Genomic DNA, 22,135 nt, shown 5'->3' with positions numbered 1-22,135 from the left:
GGAAACACAACAACTGAGGTCATGGTGGAAGTGGGCGGAATTTAAAGCTATAGCTGCAGTGTTTCCTGGGAAGTGGGTGGAGCTGCGCTCTGTCCAAGTGCTGTCCTGAAAGACGAGGCGAGAAAATTGACACCCATATGCCTCGTACACACGATCAGTCTATCCGATGACAATGGTCCGAAGCTGACTGATGGTCTGATGTGCCTACACACCATAGGTTAAAAAAAAATGATCGTGTCAGAACGCGGTGACGTAAAACACAACGACGTGCTGAAAAAAATGAAGTTCAATGCTTCCAAGAATGCGTCGTTTTGATTTTGAGCATGCGTGGATTTTTAACCAATGCTTTTGCATACTAACCATCGGTTTTGACCTATCGATTAAGCTCCCATCGGTTAAATTTTAAAGCAAGTTCTCATTTTTTTGACCGAAGGTTTACTAACCGATGGGGCCCACACACAATTGGTTTGGACCGATGAAAACGGTCCATCAGTCCATTCTCATCGGATGGACTGATCGTGTACGCGGCCTCACGAAGGCCTAAAGGCGGTGATTGATCTTTGGGGTCCCGTACGTGGCTAGGCTCCCAAAAAGTCTCACACATGTGGTATCCCCGTACTCAGGAGAAGCAACAGAATGTATTTTGGGGTGTAATTCCACATATGCCCATGGCATGTTTGAGCAATATATCATTTAGTGACAACTTTGCGGGGGGAAAAAAAAATTATTTTTCCCGCAACTTGTGTCAAAATATAAAATAATACATGGACTCGACATGCCTCTCAGCAAATAGCTTGGGGTGTCTACTTTCCAAAATGGGGTCATTTGGGGGGGGGGGGGTTTGAATTGTCCTGGCATTTTATGTACAACATTTAGAAGCTTATGTCATACATCACCCACTCTTCTAACGACTTGAAGGCAAAGCCCTTTCTGACACTGTTAGGTTGAACCCCCAAACATTATATATTTTTTTTAAGCAAAGGCCCTACAGATTAAAATAGTGGGTGTTGCATTTTTTTTGGGGGGGGGGCAGTGTCATCTTAAGAGCATTATAGGCCCCCGGGCAATACAGTGCACTGGGGCCCTGTCTACACAATTACGCACGAGAATTACTGACAAAAATCATAACATTTACTGGCAGAACCATATTTTTTACTGCCACTGCAAAAAAAGTACCTAAAATTACAGTTTTCAGTGCCCAACAATGCAAATGTCAGTATTTAAACTATAAACATATAGCTAGTGCTATTAGAAATGTGTTTAAGTTAAACAAAAGTAAAAAAAAAATGTCTTCATTGACATGAAGGTCAGGTTACTATAACCCAGCCAGCACAGAGTTTCCTCTTACATCAGAGTCTGCAGGATTCCCCCTTACAGTGAAAGGGAACTCTTATGTAAAGGGGAACGCTGCAGATCATGATCTAAGCCCCCCAACTCCGATGTGGAGGGGGGCTATGGTGACCAGAGACAACCTTATATCAGAGTCCACTGCTTTCTCTTTCCCACTTACATCAGGGTCCGCAGACTGAGTTCCCCCTTGCATTGTAAGGGGGAATCCTGCAGACTCTGATGTGGGGGGTACTCTGGTGACCAGAGACCACCTTCCTTAGATTAAATACACTAAGGTAAGGGGGGGTCACTAATATAGGAGGGGGAACCTTTATATCAGTGCCCCCTTACATTTTTGCATTCACTCCCCCCTTACATCAGCAACCCCCCGCACTCGTGGAGGACCGGATCTTCTCTGTGATTTCCGCGAACTGGGCATGGGCAGTTCTAACCCGTCACTCTCCATAATTTTTTACTGGGGTTGCTGGGCAGCCGGTGGGGCCCCCCAGGCAAGCGGGGCCCCCGGGCAACTGCCCAGCGTGCCCAATGGAAAAGACAGCCCTGGGGGGGGGGAATACACTTTTTTATTTTATTTTGAAGCACTAAAACACACTATATTGCCCAAATTATTGATGAAATAAAAAAGATGATCTTAGGCCGAGTACATGGATACCAAACACGACATACTTTAAAATTGCGCACAAACTACATACATTTTTAAAAGCCTTTAAAAGCCTTTACAGGTTATCACATTAGATTTACAGATTCTGGGCAGATTCACGTACCTCGGCGCATATTTGCGTCGGGCGTAGCGTATCTAAGATACACTACCCTGCCGTAACTTACTTTTTTTTTCAATTCTTCAAAGAATTTGCGCCGTAAGTTACGGCGGCGTAGTGTATCTTTGGCGGCGTAAGGGCGCGGAATTCGAATGGATGTAATGGGGGCGTGTTTTATGTAAATACGTCGTGACCCGACGTAAACAACTTTGTTTTTGAACGGCGCATGCATCGTCCGTGGGGGTATCCCAGTGCACATGCTCGAAATTAAACCGGAACAAGCCAATGTATAAGACAATGACGTCATGCTACGCAAATCCCTATTCGCGAACGACTTACGCAAACGACGTACAAAATTCAAAAGGCGACGCGGGAACGACGGCCATACTTAACATTGAATACGCCTCATAATAGCAAGGGTAACTATACGCCGGAAAAAGCCGAACGCAAACGACGTAAAAAAATGCGCCGGCCGTACGTTCGTGGATCGCCGTAACTAGCTAATTTGCATACTCAACGCAGAATTTGACGGAAACGCCACCTAGTGGCCGCCGAAAAAATGCACCCAAGATCCGACGACGTACTAAGACGTACGCCTGTCGGATCGATCCCAGATGCAGTCGTATTTTGTTTTGTGGATACGAAACAAAGATACGACGTGGGAACTTTAAAATTACGCGGCGTATCAATAGATACGCCGGCGTAATTCTTTTGTGGATCTGGCCCGAGGTCTACTGCTAAAATTACTACCCTCGATCTGACCTTCGTGGTGATACCTCACATGCATGGTGCAATTGCTGTTTACATATGACTCCAGACCGACGCTTGCGTTCGCCTTTGTGCAAGAACAGGGGGGGACAGGGATGCTTTTTTTTTATTATTATTATTTATTTAGCTTTTTTATTTGTAAACTGTTCCTTCCATTTTGTTTATTTTTTACCATTTTTATTGTTATCTCAGGGAATGTAAACATCCCCTATGATAGCAATAGTTAGTGACAGGTACTCTTTTTTTGAAAAAAAAGATCGTTGTGATAAAATGCTTTCGCACTTTCCCAATGGCGCTCTTTATATCTTTATATCGGGGGGGGGGGGGAAATTCCCTCCCACTGGATGTAAAAGCAGTCTAGAGGCTAATTAGCCGCTAGGATTTCTTTTACATGAAAGCTGACCGCTAACTGAAAATAATGATACCAAGATGATACCTAAACCCGCAGGCAAGTCCAGCAATATACCAGTACGTTGATGGTTCTTGTTGGACATGTATTGTAATCTTTTTTTTTTCATGCAGCCTGTTAGCTGAACGAAAAAAAGATTGATCGGTGGGTATGCCCACCATTAGAATACCTCCCTTCATCCACCCACTTCTAATGATGGGCAAACATGCACCATTTATATATGCCGAAGCATGGGGGCATCCTCCCGCAAAAAAGTTATGCCGTGCACACACGGTCGGACGTTTCCACGGGTAACCCTCCGTCAGAATTTCGACCGTATGTACCGTGGCATTAGGAGCAAAAATCGCTCCGCTGCCCCTAATGCCCCCATGCTTCTGCATATATGCTCTTTTTTAACTGTGGTGGTGAAATCACCTCCTACAGCGTTGGAGTCGCGGCTTTATGTATCGTGGGAGCAAACGCTGTTGCTGTCAAGCTAAATAAATCCGTACAACAGCTGAATGACGTACCTGAAAACAGTAAAGTAAATTACATACCTAAAAAGCAAGCATGATAAAACATAAAACCAATAAAACATTGCAGAATAGATAACAGTAAAAAAGAGCAGAACAATAGAGAGAAAATAGAGAGAGAGAGAGAACAATAAAATATTTTTTTGGTGTTTTTATTTTTTATTTTATTTAATTTTTTAACACTTTTTTTTGTAACTGTAACTGTTCAACTTTTCGGTTCCAGGGTTTGGGTCTCTCAAAATGCGATGGCATCTTGGGAGACCCTGTGTAAGTGTGCCTAGCCTGTGAAATGCCTTACCCTACGCTAAAACTTCACTCGTGTGGAAGCGTTCAAAACATTCACCAATGCAAAGACTAGGATTGTCAGGACAGCGGGGACAATAATAATGGGTGTCACGCCTATATGCGCGCTTGCTACAGACACGACATCTTCTTTGGGGGGCTCGTTGGGTAGGGGTACTCTGGAGGACATACGAAAAATGCCTCGCATGCAGTCGGCTTACTGCATTTTATTGGGAATGGTGAGTTGCAGAACCGCCTGGATACAGGAGTTCTAAGATGATCTCATCCTGGAATTAAAGGAAGGATCCATTCCGTCCTGAAGCTCTGTATATGACATGAGCATTCAGTAAAGCCAATTGAAATAAGTACAGAGACACTTTTTTGTACCAGAGTCTCGCCTTACGGGCAATATGATACGGCGCCATCAACTGGGCGTTGAGGTCCACCCCTCCCATATTTTGGTTATATTCGTGGACACAGAGGGGTTTCTCCACAACACCAGCCGCCGTACGAATTTGTACTGTTGTGTCTGCGTGAAGGGTGGTAAGGACGAAAACATTCTTATTGTCCCGCCACTTTACAGCGAGCAAATTATTACACCTTGAGCAGGCTCTCTCCCCCAGAGGAAAGGGAGGGGCATTTTAAATTGTATCTGATTTGGGTTTCCTGTAGAGGGCGGAGCCAATCATCTCTCAAGTAGCTGTCCTGGAAGGTGAGAGGGGAGAATAAAATTACATTTAAATTGCTGGCAATACAATACCATTTCCAATACAAAAAAAAAATTGCCAGATCCTTATCTGAGCATGCAGCCCGGCAGGTCAGGAAAGAGGGGGGGGGACAAACGAGCGCCGCCTACCCTACTGAACCCTGGGGGGGGGACTGGGATCTGGGGCCCCCCTTGTCCCTCCCCAACGTAGAGACAATGTACTTTGGGGGAGCACACCCCCCATTTTGCCCAATCAGGGGTTAGAATGCACTGTTTAGTTTACTGTGGGGCACTGGGCAGGCGAACATGCGGGTGTTTGTCGAACGGGCGATGTTCAGGCCGAACTTTTGCTCGGCTCTAACTGTTCGCCCAACTCTAGTCATTTTGTTCAAATAAAAAAAAAACCTACGTTAGACTTACCGGTAACGGTATTTCTACGAACCTTCCAGGACGGCACATGAGAGATGATGGCTCCTCCCCACTGGAAACACAATCACATTTTTTATAAGACCCCACCCTTCCCCTTGATCCTCAGTATGAATTAAAGTAATCCTGAACTGGTTCACAAGGGACATTGTTCCTTATAGGTACTTACCACCTAGTGTTTAGCTTGTCTTTTTTCCCCTCCACATAGGGCGGGAAGTAGGCCTGGCGTCCTTGAAGGATCATAGAAATACCGTTACCGTTAAGTCTAACGTAGGTTTTCTCCTATCACCTTCCAGGACAGCACATGAGAGGATAATCAAGTAACCAACAGGCCTACTTTAGGGTGGGACCCTTGCCTGCAAGGTCTTTCTGCTAAATGTCAGAACCTGACTTTATTTCACCACCTCCACTCCCTAGTGTGTGATGAAGGTATCCTAGCTGGATCATGTAATTGACCTGCAGGTCTGCTCCACCTATGCCCTTGTCTCCTCTATGGATGCAGGGTCTAGGTGGCACATGCTCTTAAAAGAAAAAAATTCTGAGAGCTTGAGTATTTTTTAGGATAGAAAGGTTGGCTGCGCCAATCTTCTAGCCATCGTGGTTGATAATGTCTGCAATGCTGCATAGGACCATCCAAAGTTTAGTCAGAGATTTGTTCTGTGAAACAAAGACCTACTTTGATCAACTGTCATGGTCTTACCTCCTTGCTGTCCTCCTTCGTTTGACATGTGCTGGCGGCCATCTTGGTTTCTGGGTTTCTTGTAGCCTCCCACCCTGCGGCTCCTCCTTCCCACTGGGAGGAGCTGGATGCCTGGCTCATATATATATAGGAGGTCTGTGGCTTCAGTTCCTTGCTTGGTCCTCCTGTGTTCACATGCTTCTAAGACTGCTGCTGCTTCTGGTTCCGATCCTGGCTTCGTCTGACTTCCCTGCTGGTTCCTGATCCTGGCTTCGTCTGACTACCCTGCTGGTTCCTGATCCTGGCTTCGTCTGACTACCCTGCTGGTTCCTGACCTCTGGCTTCGCAAAGACTCTGCTTCGGTTTCACCATCCGTTTGGACTTTTGCTTTACAGCTTGAATTTCAATAAAGCATTCTTATTTTCACTTATCTCTTGTTGTACGTCTGGTTCATGGCTCCGTGACATTAGGACCAAGCCATGAATTCTGACGGTACAGGGCCATCCTCGCTACCCACGCTGGTTGCCAGACTTGATCAGCAGGATCACCTGTTGGGTCGATTCGCTGTGGCGTTGCAAACCCTGCTTGAACGCACGGCTCATTTCGCTCCCGTTGCCGATGGGTCGGTGGTCGCTCCTGGGCCCGCTCCTACTGCCGCTCCGGTTGTTGCGCCAGAGTCTACCCCGACACCTGTTGTTGCGCCTGCGGTGTTTCGGGGTATGACCGGTTCTGCCCCCCTTCCACAGCACTTTGGGGGAGAGCCAACTCAGTGCCGAGGTTTCCTTAATCAGGTGGGCATTTATTTCGAGTTGCTGCCACATGCCTTTCCTACTGAGAGATCAAAGGTGGGCTTCTTGATCTCGCTGCTCTCGGACAGGGCCTTGGCCTGGGCCAGCCCTTTATGGGAGAACAACAATCCGGTGGTTGCCGAGTTTTCCGGTTTTGTTGCTTCTCTTCGGAAGGTATTCGATGTGCCGGCTCGCGCTGCCTCTGCTGCGAAGCTCCTTATGTCCGTCAGACAGGGTTCACGATCCGTAGCCGAATACGCCATTGAGTTTCGTACCCTGGCAGCAGAGGTGGGCTGGAATAATGAGGCTCTGGTCGCTGCTTTCTCTCATGGTCTCTCGGATGCCTTGAAGGATGAGGTTGCAGCTAAGGACCTACCAGTGGAGCTCGAGGCTCTTATTTCTTTCCTAATTTTGATTGACACCAGACTCAGGGAGAGACCTTCCTTTAAGGAGTGCCTGTGGAGGCCTCCTAACAGTTTGGCGCCTAAGTTTGCTGTCCCACCCGTGCCTCCCTCTCCTCCCACGCCTCCTGGGGTTGACTTGTCTGGGGGTGAACCCATGCAGCTGGGGTTTGCTCGCCTGTCCGAGGGGGAGAGGGCACTCCGGAGACGCGAGGGCCGATGCATGTACTGTGGTCTCGGTGGTCATTTTCGGTTGGCATGTCCGAACCGTCCGGGAAACGCTCGCACCTGAGATCCTGTCGGGGGCAGATCTTGGGTGGAGTCTCCTCGTCCCCGGTTTCCCGTGTTGACAAACCACTGATCACTGTTGTCCTCTCCTGGGTCGGGGGCTCGGTGATGACCCAGGCGTTGGTGGACTCTGGTGCTGGTGGTTTGTTCATTGATAGTGTGTTCGCTGCCGCCAATTCCATTCCTCTGCAGGCTCAAGGTTCCCCGCTGGCTCTTGAGGCGATAGACGGCAGACCCCTCCAGCCGTCACACGTGACTCATGAGACCCTTCCAGTGGGGATAGCCATTGGTGCCGTTCACAGAGAGTCGGTCTGCTTCCAGGTTATTTCGTCTCCACACTACTCGGTGGTCTTGGGGTACCCCTGGCTCCAGAAGCATAATCCGACTTTCGATTGGAGATCGGCCGAGATCCTCTCGTGGTCACCGCAGTGTGGGGCTAGTTGCATCCATGGGCCTGTCAAGTTGCTGTGTACTTCCTCGGACTCTCTGTTGCCTCCTGAATACGAGGAGTACCGGGATGTATTCGATAAGGTGCGCGCGGTTGCCCTACCTCCGCACCGCCCATACGATTGTGCCATAGAGTTACAACCTGGTGCCGTTCCTCCTCGTGGCAGGGTCTATCCACTGTCGGTAGCGGAGAATGAGGCCATGGAGGAGTACGTGATGGAGGCGCTTTCACGCGGGCACATTCGCAAATCCTCGTCCCCGGCAGGGGCTGGATTTTTCTTTGTGAAAAAGAAGGGCGGTGAGTTGAGGCCTTGCATCGATTACAGGGGTCTCAATCGCATCACGATCAAGAACGCTTACCCGATACCCTTGATTTCCGAGCTGTTCGATCGCCTTAAAGGGGCCACGGTCTTTACCAAACTCGACCTGAGGGCGGCATATAACCTGGTAAGGATCAAGGCGGGCGATGAGTGGAAGACCGCGTTTAACACCCGGACCGGTCATTATGAATCCTTGGTTATGCCCTTTGGGTTGTGCAATGCGCCCGCAGTCTTTCAGGAATTCATCAATGATGTTTTCCGTGACCTGTTGCAGCAGTGTGTGGTGGTCTATTTGGATGACATCTTGGTATATTCTGAATCCATGGAGGCCCACATTCTGGATGTCAAACGAGTGTTGCAACGGTTACGAGAGAACAAGCTGTTCGGTAAGCTTGAGAAATGCGAATTTCACCGATCCCAGGTAACCTTCCTAGGTTACATCATTTCCGCTGAGGGGTTCTCCATGGATCCGGAGAAGGTTTCGGCTGTCTTACAGTGGCCCCAGCCCAGTGGTCTTCGTTCCCTGCAGCGCTTTTTGGGCTTCGCCAATTATTATCGGAAGTTCATCAGGGACTTTTCCATGCTGGCCAAGCCTCTCACGGATCTGTCCAGGAAGGGCAGTAATTCCCAGGTCTGGCCGCTCGAGGCCATCCGAGCTTTTGAGGCCCTAAAATCCGCCTTTGTGTCGGCTCCGATTCTGTCGCATCCCAACCCTGGGTTGCCCTTTGTCCTCGAGGTGGACGCGTCTGAGACGGGAGTAGGCGCTCTTCTGTCTCAGCGCAGAACACCAGAGGGTCCTCTGCTTCCTTGTGGGTTTTACTCCCGGAAACTGTCTCCCGCGGAGTGCAACTATCAGATTGGTGACAGGGAGTTATTGGCCATCGTGCAGGCACTTAAAGAATGGAGGCACTTGCTCGAGGGTTCGGTGGTTCCGGTTCTCATCCTGACGGACCACAAGAATCTGACCTACCTTTCTGAGGCCAAGAGATTGTCACCACGTCAGGCCAGATGGGCTCTGTTCTTGTCACGTTTTAATTACGTGGTCTCCTACCTACCCGGTTCCAAGAACATCAGGGCGGATGCCTTATCACGGCAGTACTCCGAGCTGTCCAGGGAGGAATCGATTCCGACTTCGGTCATACCTCCGAATCAGATCCTGGCCGCCATTCGCACCAGCCTGACCTCTCCCCTGGGTGAGCAGATTTTGGCGGCTCAATCTGGTGCTCCCTCTGGGAGACCCAACGGCAGATGTTTTGTGCCTGAGGAGTTGCGCACTCGGTTGTTGCGAACCTACCATAACTCCAAGACCGCGGGGCATCCTGGAAAGAATCAGCTGTCCTGGGCTGTTTCACGTCTGTTCTGGTGGCCTTCCCTACGTTCCGACATCGCCGCATATGTAGCGGCATGCTCCGTTTGTGCCCAGAGTAAGTCCCCTCGGCACCTTCCGTTGGGCCTTCTGCAACCCATAGCCACCGGGGAGCGCCCATGGTCGCACCTGGGGATGGATTTCATCGTGGACCTCCCTGCATCCCGAGGCCATACGGTCATTCTCATGATTGTGGATCGGTTTTCCAAAATGTGCCACTGTGTTCCTCTCAAGAAGTTACCCTCTGCACAAGAGTTGGCCACGATTTTTGCCAGGGAGGTCTTCCGGTTGCACGGTTTGCCCAAGGAGATTGTGTCGGATCGGGGGAGTCAGTTTGTGTCCAGGTTCTGGCGCGCCTTTTGCTCCCAGTTGGGGATTCATCTCTCCTTCTCCTCGGCCTACCACCCTCAGTCCAATGGGGCCGCAGAACGATCCAATCAGGCCTTGGAGCAATTCCTTCGTTGCTATGTCTCCGATCACCAAGACAATTGGGTTGACCTCCTGCCTTGGGCTGAGTTTGCCAGGAACACGGCGGTGAACTCTTCCTCTGGGACGTCTCCCTTCATGGCCAATAATGGGTTCCAACCTGCCGTGTTACCGGAGGCATTCTCTCCCCAGGATATTCCGGCTGTGGAGGATCACCTTTCCGTCCTACGTGCTTCTTGGGTACAGATCCAGAAGTCCCTTGAGGTCTCTGCGCAGCGCCAGAAACTCCAGGCTGATCGCAGACGAGCGCCTGCTCCTTCCTACCAGGTCGGAGACCGTGTATGGTTGTCCACCCGCAACCTCAACCTTCGTGTGCCCACTCCCAAGCTGGCTCCTCGCTTTGTTGGTCCCTTCCGAGTGCTTCGCAGGGTAAACCCGGTAGCCTATGCCCTTGCGCTTCCACCTGGCATGCGGATCTCCAACGTGTTTCATGTCTCCCTGTTGAAGCCACTGGTGTGCAATCGCTTCACTTCCTCGGTTCCTCGGCCTCGTCCGGTCCAAGTGGGCAATCATGAGGAGTATGAGGTGAGCAATATCCTGGACTCACGCCTGGTCCGTGGTCCGGTGCAGTTTTTGGTCCACTGGAGCGTTCCTGGGTTCCCTCCGCAGATGTCCATGCTCCTGCCTTGCTCCGAGCCTTCCACGCACGCTTCCCTCAGAAACCGTTTTTTGCTCCGCGGAGGAGGGGCCCTTGAGGGGGAGGTACTGTCATGGTCTTACCTCCTTGCTGTCCTCCTTCGTTTGACATGTGCTGGCGGCCATCTTGGTTTCTGGGTTTCTTGTAGCCTCCCACCCTGCGGCTCCTCCTTCCCACTGGGAGGAGCTGGATGCCTGGCTCATATATATAGGAGGTCTGTGGCTTCAGTTCCTTGCTTGGTCCTCCTGTGTTCACATGCTTCTAAGACTGCTGCTGGTTCCGATCCTGGCTTCGTCTGACTTCCCTGCTGGTTCCTGATCCTGGCTTCGTCTGACTACCCTGCTGGTTCCTGATCCTGGCTTCGTCTGACTACCCTGCTGGTTCCTGACCTCTGGCTTCGCAAAGACTCTGCTTCGGTTTCACCATCCGTTTGGACTTTTGCTTTACAGCTTGAATTTCAATAAAGCATTCTTATTTTCACTTATCTCTTGTTGTACGTCTGGTTCATGGCTCCGTGACATCAACCAAGAAAACATCTGGTTTTAAGCCACTAATCTGTACAGGAGAAAGGTTTAGAAAGAAAAAAGGTCTCCCGACGGACAATCCTTGTGGGTCCCCTATTTGTTTGCCATAGTCATGGTGAAACACGGAAATAAACCCACTCAAGGATACTAAATTAAGGGAAGTCCATTCCCTTGACTCAAATGACTGGACAGGTATGTGACCAAGCAAGGCGTTTGGTGTGCTCCTGCACTCCCTTCAGTCCACCTGTCCACCTCCATTCATTGGAATGCATGTGACTCTATGGCGAGGACACTTATTGGTCAGTGTCAGGACCACCGGATGCCTTGGCGTGGCTCATTCATGCGTCCGCCAATACGCGTGGACAAACTCCTGTCTCCAACGTACACTGCTAGACCGGTCAAAACAGCTGCCCTGCAAGCCGGTTGACAAGCAGGTCCCATCCTGGTCATTCCCCATTTCTGGGTTCCTTCCCATCTGAATGCGGACATGTCAGATGTGAAATTGTTCTATATATCCCAGGCTCCTTATAACCCTGCGAGTCGATACATTAAACTACGCAGAAAAGACGCCTGTAACAAATTGTGAGTAACCACTGCATTCATTGGTATATAACAGAAAAGAACAAAGGTGTCGGGGAAAGAAAACTTTTCACCGCCCCCCGCGTATAACACGCAGACACATTTTACCCTATATTCTCAGGGTAAACACATGAGTGCCACACGCCAACAAAATACAGAAATTCTGTAAATATCCAATGTTTGAGGTCATGATACACTCCAAGCACTAAGGAGTGTTAAGTTTAGCAGATCCCTACCACAAGGGACTCCTGCTATAGTAGGAGTAAAAGACGAATATTGGTTATTCACATCCAGTTCGTCCAAGGGGGTGACATGAAGGACATATACCGAGCTATAAAACCATCGGATCGGGAAAACCAGTCAGATAAATTCTGATGCTGAATTTTTTTAAAAAGGCAAACAGCTCCTAACGGCGTAACCCCTTTCCTACTAAAAAATCATGATAGGTGATTTTATGACCTCCTTCCAGTGTCCTATGACCCTACTGGGTTCAGGTCTAGGGAATGTCTCTGGAATGCCTAGAAGTAAAGGCCCGCAATCAGAAATCCTGTTCCTTCCATGTACATGGAAAATAAGGTCTGAAATAAAGTGACCGAAATATCCCAGATATACAGGTCCTAGATCTTGTATTTCCGAAGGACAGTAAGCTCAGACTTAATATGGAACACAAAAACAGGGAGACACCCCCAGCCTCCACTGCTGTGTTTTCTGATATACAGACACCTGTAGGATAGAGAAGACACCACCAACCTTAGGTGTGTATTTCTCATATGTAGTAAGATACCATATAACCTAAGTCCAGAGAAAGGACAGAAGCTCCAAATGTGAGCTTCTGATGCTTAATAGGTTATAGGTCCTACATTCAACAGAGAGGCCACTAGCCAATATGGTGTTTTTCTGAGTAATTAGACGCAGAGGACACAGACACCTTCTACTGCTGTGTTTTATTTATGTGCAGCGACCCAAGGTAATAGATTCAAGACAGGAGGACAAGAACAACTTTAGTGTTGTCTATTCCTTACTCTGACCGTAAGTCTTCTTAATCAACAGAAAATAATACTAGCACCTATAGTATATCTCTGATGATCATAAAAATGCAGTCGCATGGCCAGTATGACAACAAGAAAAGGACATATGCGGCCTCAACCGTGTATTGCTGGTGTTATACTACCTGCAGTCATAACTAGCAGAGAGTGGTATTAGCATACTTCAGATAAACAATAGGGTATAGGACAAGGGACAGAAATGTTACAGACAGTAACATTGTATATTCCTGATTACTAACACCCACAATCATATACCTGATAGAAACGCCACTAGCAAGAAAACTCAATGCTGTGCGTTTCTGGATAGTAACAGTATACCATCATCCCACAATACCAGTTGTGCATTATTTTGATTAGAAAAACTTGGAAAGTTTATATGACCAACAGAATGTTGCCGACAACCAATGTGTTACTTAATGCAACCTTGTCGGGTCATCTAATCAACAGAAATGTCACTAGCAAAAAAGGGCCCTTAAAGCAGTGCATATCTGAATTCATAAATATCATTACCAATAATACAATGCTATGCGTTTCGGATCAGCAAAATTGTACAGTCATATAACCAGCAGAAATGTCGCTATCAGTAACTCAGCGTCATGCTTTTCTGATAAGCAATAGTGTACAAACATGTAACTTGAATAACAATAGTGTGCGGTTATATAATAGAGGTGTCACCGACAGATCTATGTCATGCTTCTCTGATGAGCAATAATATACAGTCAGGTATCCGACAGAAATTACACCAACAGTAATTCAATGTGGTGTGTTTCTGAATAACAATGGTGTGTGGATATATAATAGAGGCGTCACCCACCATTCAGTGTTATGCGTTTGATAAGGAACAGAGTACCGTTACCTAATCAATTTTAGGCATTTCTGGTGAGTCATAGGAGATTATATATATATATATATATATATATATATATATATATATATATATATATATATATATATATATATATATCTCTATCTATATATATATAAAACTCAACGTGTGTGTGTATGTATGTATGTATGTTCCAGCATCACGTCCAAACGGCTAAAGATATTAACATGAAACTTGGCACACATGTTACTTATATGTCAGCAACAAACATAGGATAGGTGGTTTAACCCTTACCCACCCCCATTTGCCATGGTCGGGGTTTTTCTTTAAAGTCCCATTCAACTCTATGGGAAATACATGTTACTTCATAACTTCAAACGGCTGTACATATTTCAATAACACTTGGTCACATGTTACTTAAATGTCCACTTAAACTATAGGATAGTTAATTTATCCCTTAACTACCCCCATTTGTGAGGGTCGGGGTTTTTGTTTAAATTCCCATGCAAATCAATGGGAAATGTATGTTCCCACATAACTTCTGTACGCATGGAGATATTTCAATAATACCTGGTACACATATTACTTATATGCCAAATAAAAATATATGACAGTTAAATTAACCCTTACCTACACCCTTATATAAAAGATGGGTATATTTATATTACTATGATTTTCCTCCCCAAAAGGTTAACATAGGAAGACCGGGCAACGCCGGGTATTCAGCTAGTATGTATGTATGTATATATATATATATATATATATATATATATATATATATATATATATATATATATATATATATATATATATATATATATATATATATATATATATATACACATACATACACACACATACATACATACACAGGTCATTCTCAAAAAATTTGCATATTGTGATAAAGTTCATTATTTTCTGTAATGTACTGATAAACATTAGACTTTCATATATTTTAGATTCATTACACACAACTGAAGTAGTTCAAGCCTTTTTATTGTTTTAATATTGATGATTTTGGCATACAGCTCACGAAAACCCAAAATTCCTATCTAAAAAAATTAGCATATTTCATCCGACCAATAAAAGAAAAGTGTTTTTAATAAAAAAAAAAGTCAACCTTCAAATAATTATGTTCAGTTATGCACTCAATACTTGGTCGGGAATCCTTTTGCAGAAATGACTGCTTCAATGCGGCGTGGCATGGAGGCAATCAGCCTGTGGCACTGCTGAGGTGTTATGGAGGCCCAGGATGCTTCGGTAGCGGCCTTAAGCTCATCCAGAGTGTTGGGTCCTGCGTCTCTCAACTTTCTCTTCCCAATATCCCACAGATTCTCTATGGGGTTCAGGTCAGGAGAGTTGGCAGGCCAATTGAGCACAGTAATACCATGGTCAGTAAACCATTTACCAGTGGTTTTGGCACAGTGAGCAGGTGCCAGGTCGTGCTGAAAAATTAAATCTTCATCTCCATAAAGCTTTTCAGCAGATGGAAGCATGAAGTGCTCCAAAATCTCCTGATAGCTAGCTGCATTCACCCTGCCCCTGATAAAACACAGTGGACCAACACCAGCAGCTGACATGGCACCCCAGACCATCACTGACTGTGGGTACTTGACACTGGACTTCAGGCATTTTGGCATTTCCCTCTCCCCAGTCTTCCTCCAGACTCTGGCACCTTGATTACCGAATGACATGCAAAATTTGCTTTAATCCGAATAAAGGACTTTGGACCACTGAGCAACAGTCCAGTGTTGCTTCTCTGTAGCCCAGGTCAGGCGCTTCTGCCGCTGTTTCTGGTTCAAAAGTGGCTTGACCTGGGGAATGCGGCACCTGTAGCCCATTTCCTGCACACGCCTGTACACGGTGGCTCTGGATGTTTCTACTCCAGACTCAGTCCACTGCTTCCGCAGGTCCCCCAAGGTCTGGAATCGGTCCTTCTCCACAATCTTCCTCAGGGTCCGGTCACCTCTTCTCGTTGTGCAGCGTTTTCTGCCACACTTTTTCCTTCCCACAGACTTCCCACTGAGGTGCCTTGATACAGCACTCTGGGAACAGCCTATTCGTTCAGAAATGTCTTTCTGTGTCTTACCCTCTTGCTTGAGGGTGTCAATGATGGCCTTCTGGACAGCAGTCAGGTCGGCAGTCTTACCCATGATTGCGGTTTGGAGTAATGAACCAGGCTGGGAGTTTTTTAAAGCCTCAGGAATCTTTTGCAGGTGTTTAGAGTTAATTAGTTGATTCAGATGATTAGGTTAAGAGCTCGTTTAGAGAACCTTCTCATGATATGCTAATTTTTTGAGATAGGAATTTGGGGTTTTCATGAGCTGTATGCCAAAATCATCAATATTAAAACAATAAAAGGCTTGAACTACTTCAGTTGTGTGTAATGAATCTAAAATATATGAAAGTCTAATGTTTATCAGTACATTACAGAAAATAATGAACTTTATCACAATATGCTAATTTTTTGAGAATGACCTGTATATCAGAAATGACCCAAGATAAAAAAACATGTTGTGCATTTCTGATGTGCGGACAGACCAACACTCTATCCTAGCATAACCTGAGTTTCAGATATTGATCCTTCATCCCAGTTTAATAATGGAAATCCGAGGTGTGTGACTCTACCACAGTAGTGGTAGCTGCTATTCTACTATTGCATAGGTCTGAGTAGGTGTAGCTGGTCCACACACACACACACACACACACACACACACACACACACACACACGTGGAGCAAGTCCAAGCCTTTAAAGGGTCACTAAAGGAAAAACTTTTTTTAGCTGAAATGACTGTTTACAGGGCATAGAGACATAATAGTTAACTGATTCCTTTTAAAAATGATTAAAAATAGATAAAAAAACAATCATATAATGTGCCTGCAGTGTAGTTTCGTTTTTGCTGTTGTTTGCTGGTTCTCTGATGTACAGAGAGCCACTAGAGGGCAGTCAGCCAATAGAGAGCAGTGATACTTTGTCTAAAACTCCTCAGTACCAATCCAGTTTTGTTTTACACACAGTAATCACACCTCCTTGATTAGTGACCACCGTGAGAAATCTCCCAGTACTGTGGTTATCAGAAGACAGGCAACCAGGAAGTGTCCAGAACAGAGAGGATTTACAGCAACATGAAAGCAAAAACGAACAATGAGGACATGAAACCAGGACTGCAGTAAGGTAAAGGAAGCTATTTAGCTAAAAAAAAAAATTCCTTTAGTGACTCTTTAAGGTCTTAATGAGCACAGACTCAGAAATCAATTTGGTCTCTCATGAAGAGGTGACCATAATCTTAGGCTGGAGGCAATCAGACACCTGTATGGCTGATTTTCATAGCTTTAGCACAGAGGTTTGCACCAGAGAAACTCCCAATTAAGGGTTGCAGGCTAGCATTTTATGCTTCTCACACCACCCTAAATGGTTTGTTGCCTGAGCCACAAGAGATTTAGATTAACTCTTACACACTGACAGATATAGCAGCAGTGTAAGGAGGAAGTGATCGATTGGAACCTGGGAAGATGTTGCAACCAATCAACAACCCCCACAAGGGTAATATACACACTAAGATGCCCCCTTGTTGGGCCTATCCTAAGAGTTTAGGAGGTAAGTTTTTTGGAGCCAAAAAACCTGTAACAGCACCATAGTGATCTGCCTGTCAGATTCATGGCAGGCTGGCCCTAATCATTTAGGGATTAAAGAAGTGAAAACCAACACCCTGGATTGAGCCTTGCTCAGCCCCCTCTATGAGATTATTCTAGGGATTTTATAATCTCCTCAGAGGCCTGTATTGCCTGCAGGAGTCCAACCAGGCCCTCTAGGGTGAAGGGGCGTCCTGTTCAGCTTGGCTTTCCATATCCTCCCTGTCCTCCTTAGCTTCCTCTACCTGGACTAGAGGGAATGACTGTGAAAGCGGGGGAAGGGCACTAGATTCCATTCAGACAAGGCCTTCTTGGGAGGATATGTCTTCTCTAGGGATAAGCTCCTCTATGTCAGACCTTAGGTTACTGACTGCCTGGCGGCTTCATGGAAAGTCTTTACAGTTGCCGGCCTTTCCGTCTGCATAGATGAGAGATACCCCATTATTGCAGGAGTTCTTTTCTCTGCTAAGTTATTAATGCATTCTTAGCAAACAGGGCTTTGAGTGGGAGTTTATCTACCCACATATTTATTTTCAGAGGAGCTATACCCTGTAGCGGCAGGAGACTGTTTATTTGGGGTCTCCTGGGATCCGCTGGGGGTTTCTGCAAGACAAGACATATACATATATGCATAATATTACTTTGTCCTCCCCCAGGAATGCAGGTTTGTACTGGGGAGGGGAAAGGGTAAGGTGAGAAGTAAAATCCAGTCCTGTTCTGGCTGGCTCCAGAATCTCAGACCCTCAAGACCAGGACTCTCACTCCCTTTCCTCCTCCCTTTCCAAAGGGGATTTGTACTCACTGCGCCCCGACCTGGATCTGCCTGCAGGCACATTTGCCTTCCTCTCCTCCTGTTCCATGAGGAGGTTTGGCTGGGTCCCCGGCTGTCGGTACCTCTTGTAAGGGCTATCCGCAAGCCGACCCTTCCACCGCCACGCTTCTCTCCGGCGTTCCTTCTGGGTTGCGCTGTGAGGCAAAAGCCCACTTCCTTTGACGCGGTTCCTATTTCACTCAGAGAGGCTTGGAGCGCAATGTTCCAAAATAGGAAGCAATACCCGGGAAGAGAGAGCTATTCAAATGGCGGCGTTTCTTCTGCACCTTAGCGATGGCTAGCCTTCCTGCAGCGCAGAGCGCTGGTGCACGCCTGTGGGCGACCTGTGAGTTGGACCAAGCCTACAGGTTAGTTCAGCCCTCCCCGGCCTCCCAAGAACCCGTCTCAACAGGGGTACCTTGGACCCTCCCCGGTCTCTAGGTTTTTAAACAAAACAAACGTGACGTTGTGTTCGGGAGAAACACAATCAATACTGAGGATCAAGGGGAAGGGTGGGGTCTTATAAAAAATGTCAAGTGATTGTGTTTCCTGTGTGGAGGAGCCATCATCTCTCATGTGCCATCCTGGAAGGTGATAGGAGAAATCTAATTTTCACTTTCACTGGGACCGACTGAATAAGATGGATGCTAAAGAATCTTAAAACAATGTAGTAAAATGTATCAGCCTATAAATATATATATTATTTACATACTTGCTCTATTTCTTTGCAGCGCCGGTTAAGAGCAAGAAACTTCCTCCTATTAAGCTCTCTTATTCGCTGCTGGGCCTGTTCTTCTTCCTCGTCTTGTAGGTTTTCACCAGCAAGTCCGCCATCAACAAACTCAACTTCTGTTTCCAGCTCGCTCTCCAAGATATTTCCGCCGAATAGTGGAGGAAGAGCAAGCTCAGATCCAGGTGGTACAGAAAACTCTTCAAAACTCACAGCCATAATGGAAGATCTGTGCAACAAATATATAGTTAGCCAGGTTGAGGAAAAGACATAAGTCCTTCGAGTTTAACCAATGTTAGACATCCTCTATAAACAGAGCCCTATACCCGCAGTTGAAATTCCTTATTGAGACCCTAAAGCAATTTGATATTCCCTGAACAATGCTCTCTTTTAAGTTATTACTTATAAATTGTAATATCCAATAATATGCTTTGTATTTCAGCGCATGCACAACAATTGCTTTTTGTATCTGACTTGACCTTCCCTTTTTAGACTGTAAGCTCTAATGAGCAAGGACCTCTGATTCCTTCTGTATTGAGTAGAGATGCGCATCTTCACTGGTCTCACGATTCCATTACTATTATCTGGTCAGCGATTCAAATTCAGCGATGCATCACGATTTCTGACAAGTTCCCACTTCTGCTTGGGCCGTTTAGGCAGCCCTTCCTCCCTGCAATATTCTGGGACACATCACAGGTCCCAGAAGATTGCCCAGCCATGCAGGGCAGCGCAGTGAGACATGCGCACCCGGCTTTGAAGCTGCAGATGTTACAGCCGTATGCCCACAGTAGTATTGCCAGCGCTGTGGACAGGCAGGGGAAGAGAATGAAGGGTTCGGGTGGCCACGTCGCTGGATTGTGGGACAGACGAGTGTCTTTTTGCGCACGCTCGTGGAATGGCAACAAACTACAGTACCTAAAAATCTTCATAGGCGATGCTTGAAAATGTTTTTTTTACAGTTACCAGGTTAGAGTTACATAGGAGGTCTAGTGCTATAATTATTTCTCTCGCTCCGACGATCGCAGCGATACCTCACATGTGTGATTTGAATACCGTTTACATATGCGGTCGTGACTTGCATATACGTTTTCTTAGCTGCGCGAGCTCGCGGGGACAGGGGTGCTTCAAATTTTTTTTTATTTTTTTACATTTTTTTAAAAACAATATATATTTTTTGATCACTTTTATTGTAAACATCCCCTGTGACAGTAATAGGTGGCGACAGGTACTCTTTATGGAGGGATCGGGGTCTAAAAGACCCCAAATCCCTCCTTTGCACTTGAAAGTATTTAGATGGCCGAAAACGGCGATTCTGAATACTGTATATTTTTTTAAGTCAGCATCATTTGACAGCCGAGTAAACCGGAATTGACGTTGCTTCTGTGCTTCTGAGTCAAACTCATGTTCGCGCCTAATTCGAGTGGCGTGTCACGGCCCATAATTCACTGAGGCATCGCAGTGCATTGCTGGCTGAAGATTGGCCAAGCATGCACTATGACCCGCATGCTTGGCCAATCACAGCTTGCAAAAAACGGACAGCCATAATTGGCCAAAGCCAAGGTGGCTTTGGCCAATTATGGCTCAGGGGGTTTAGTACACGCCCCACACTATAAAAGGCCGCCTGCAGGTCGGCCTTGTGCAGTGTGTTGCGGTGGTTTGAAAGAGAAAGAGAGAGAGAGCGAGTCATTTTTTGTAGGTAGGTAGGTAGGTAGGTAGGTAGAGCAGGCAGGCAGGCAGGCTAGTCAGTTAAAGTTACAGTGTGTAGAGGATATATATGAATCCCAGGTGTTGTATATATATTTATACACTGTATAGTTTAGCTAGATCCGCTCTTCCTAATTTACTGACAGGCAGGCAGGTGATTGTGCTAGCTGCAGTATTCTCACGTGGTGTACTTCCTGTGTCCTCTGCAGTGTGCACCTAAAGCTACGTGGTGTGTGTGTACTGCCTGTGTCCTCTGCAGTGTGCACCTAAAGCTATGTGGTGTGTGTACTGCCATTGTCCTCTGCAGTGTGCACCTAAAGCTATGTGGTGTGTGTACTGCCCGTGTCCTCTGCAGTGTGCACCTAAAGCTACGTGGTGTGTGTACTGCCTGTGTCCTCTGCAGTGTGCACCTAAAGCTACGTGGTGTGTGTACTGCCTGTGTCCTCTGCAGTGTGCACCTAAAGCTACGTGGTGTGTGTACTGCCTGTGTCCTCTGCAGTGTGCACCTAAAGCTACGTGGTGTGTGTACTGCCATTGTCCTCTGCAGTGTGCACCTAAAGCTACGTGGTGTGTGTACTGCCATTGTCCTCTGCAGTGTGCACCTAAAGCTACGTGGTGTGTGTACTGTCTGTGTCTGTGCTATTTTTCTCAATGATTTTAATCCATATTGCAGGGACCAGACATTACTTTAAAGCCGCAAGCAGTTTTAAATTACTTTTTTCTTATGGTAATCTCATTTTGTGCAGGGACAGTTCTAAACACGTGCCACTTCACAGGCATACTATAGACACCCAGCAGGTACGTTATTTAAAGGAATTTTTCATATTTTTTTTCACTTCAAGCATCATTAAAATCACTGCTCCGGAAAAAACAACAGTTTTTAAACTTTTTTTTTCCATTGATACATGTTCCCTGGGGCAAGACCCGGGTTCTCAAACAGGTTTTACGACAATAACTTGCATATTAGGCTTTAAAATGAGCACTTTTGAATTTGAACGTTCAAGTCCCATAGACGTCAATGGAGTTCTAAATGTTCGCGCGAACGGTCAGTCTGTTCGAAGGTTCTGGTGCGAACCGAACAGGGGTAGTGTTTACATACAGGAGACTGGAACAAAGCCATTTCCGGCTTCGTGCCAGTCTGTGGCTAGACGCTGGAAGAGGAGGATTGAGTCTCCTGGTGGGACGGGAGGCCCGGTAAGAGCAGCAGAAGGTGGCGGATGTCCCCTCCCAGTCCTTCGGGATAACAATCGAGTGGCTTTTAGCCACATCGGTTGTTATCCCTGGAAAGCTGACTGCTCTGAAAAAACTATCCTCTGAAAAACGGTACCGGGATGATGCCTGCAGCTGCGTGCATCATCCAGGTATAACCCTCTAAATCCGAGGCCGCATACGCTCGGTGCCAAGGGGTTAATAGCTTGAAGCACTTTTCCGGCGGGGCATGACATCACCGGGAAATCTATTTTTCCGGTCGCATGCATCAATGCCGCATCAGGGACACCCGAATTGTGATGCATCGATGAAGTGCTCAATTCCCCCCCCCCCCCCAGTATTGAGTTGTATTGTAACTGTACTGTCTGCCCTCATGTTGTAAAGCACTGTGCAAACGGTTGTCGCTATATAAATCCTGAATAATAATAAATCAGGGTTTGACAAATTTG

At 46.6% G+C, this 22,135-nt stretch overlaps 1 protein-coding gene across 2 annotated transcripts in view; it reads right to left on the bottom strand.

The window, feature by feature from the left end:
* Positions 1-22,135, bottom strand: part of TFPT (TCF3 fusion partner) — a 102,541-nt gene that overhangs the window by 55,130 nt on the left and 25,276 nt on the right. For both annotated transcript variants that reach the window (XM_040327619.1, XM_040327620.1), the window contains exon 2: positions 18,756-19,002. In XM_040327619.1, coding sequence (XP_040183553.1) covers positions 18,756-19,002 — 247 coding nt within the window. The remainder of the gene's footprint in view (positions 1-18,755; positions 19,003-22,135) is intronic.

Source organism: Rana temporaria, chromosome 10, assembly GCF_905171775.1.
Source record: "Rana temporaria chromosome 10, aRanTem1.1, whole genome shotgun sequence".
NCBI lineage: Eukaryota > Metazoa > Chordata > Amphibia > Anura > Ranidae > Rana > Rana temporaria.
Note: the sequence above shows the minus strand (reverse complement) of the source record. Positions and strands in the feature narration are given on the sequence as shown.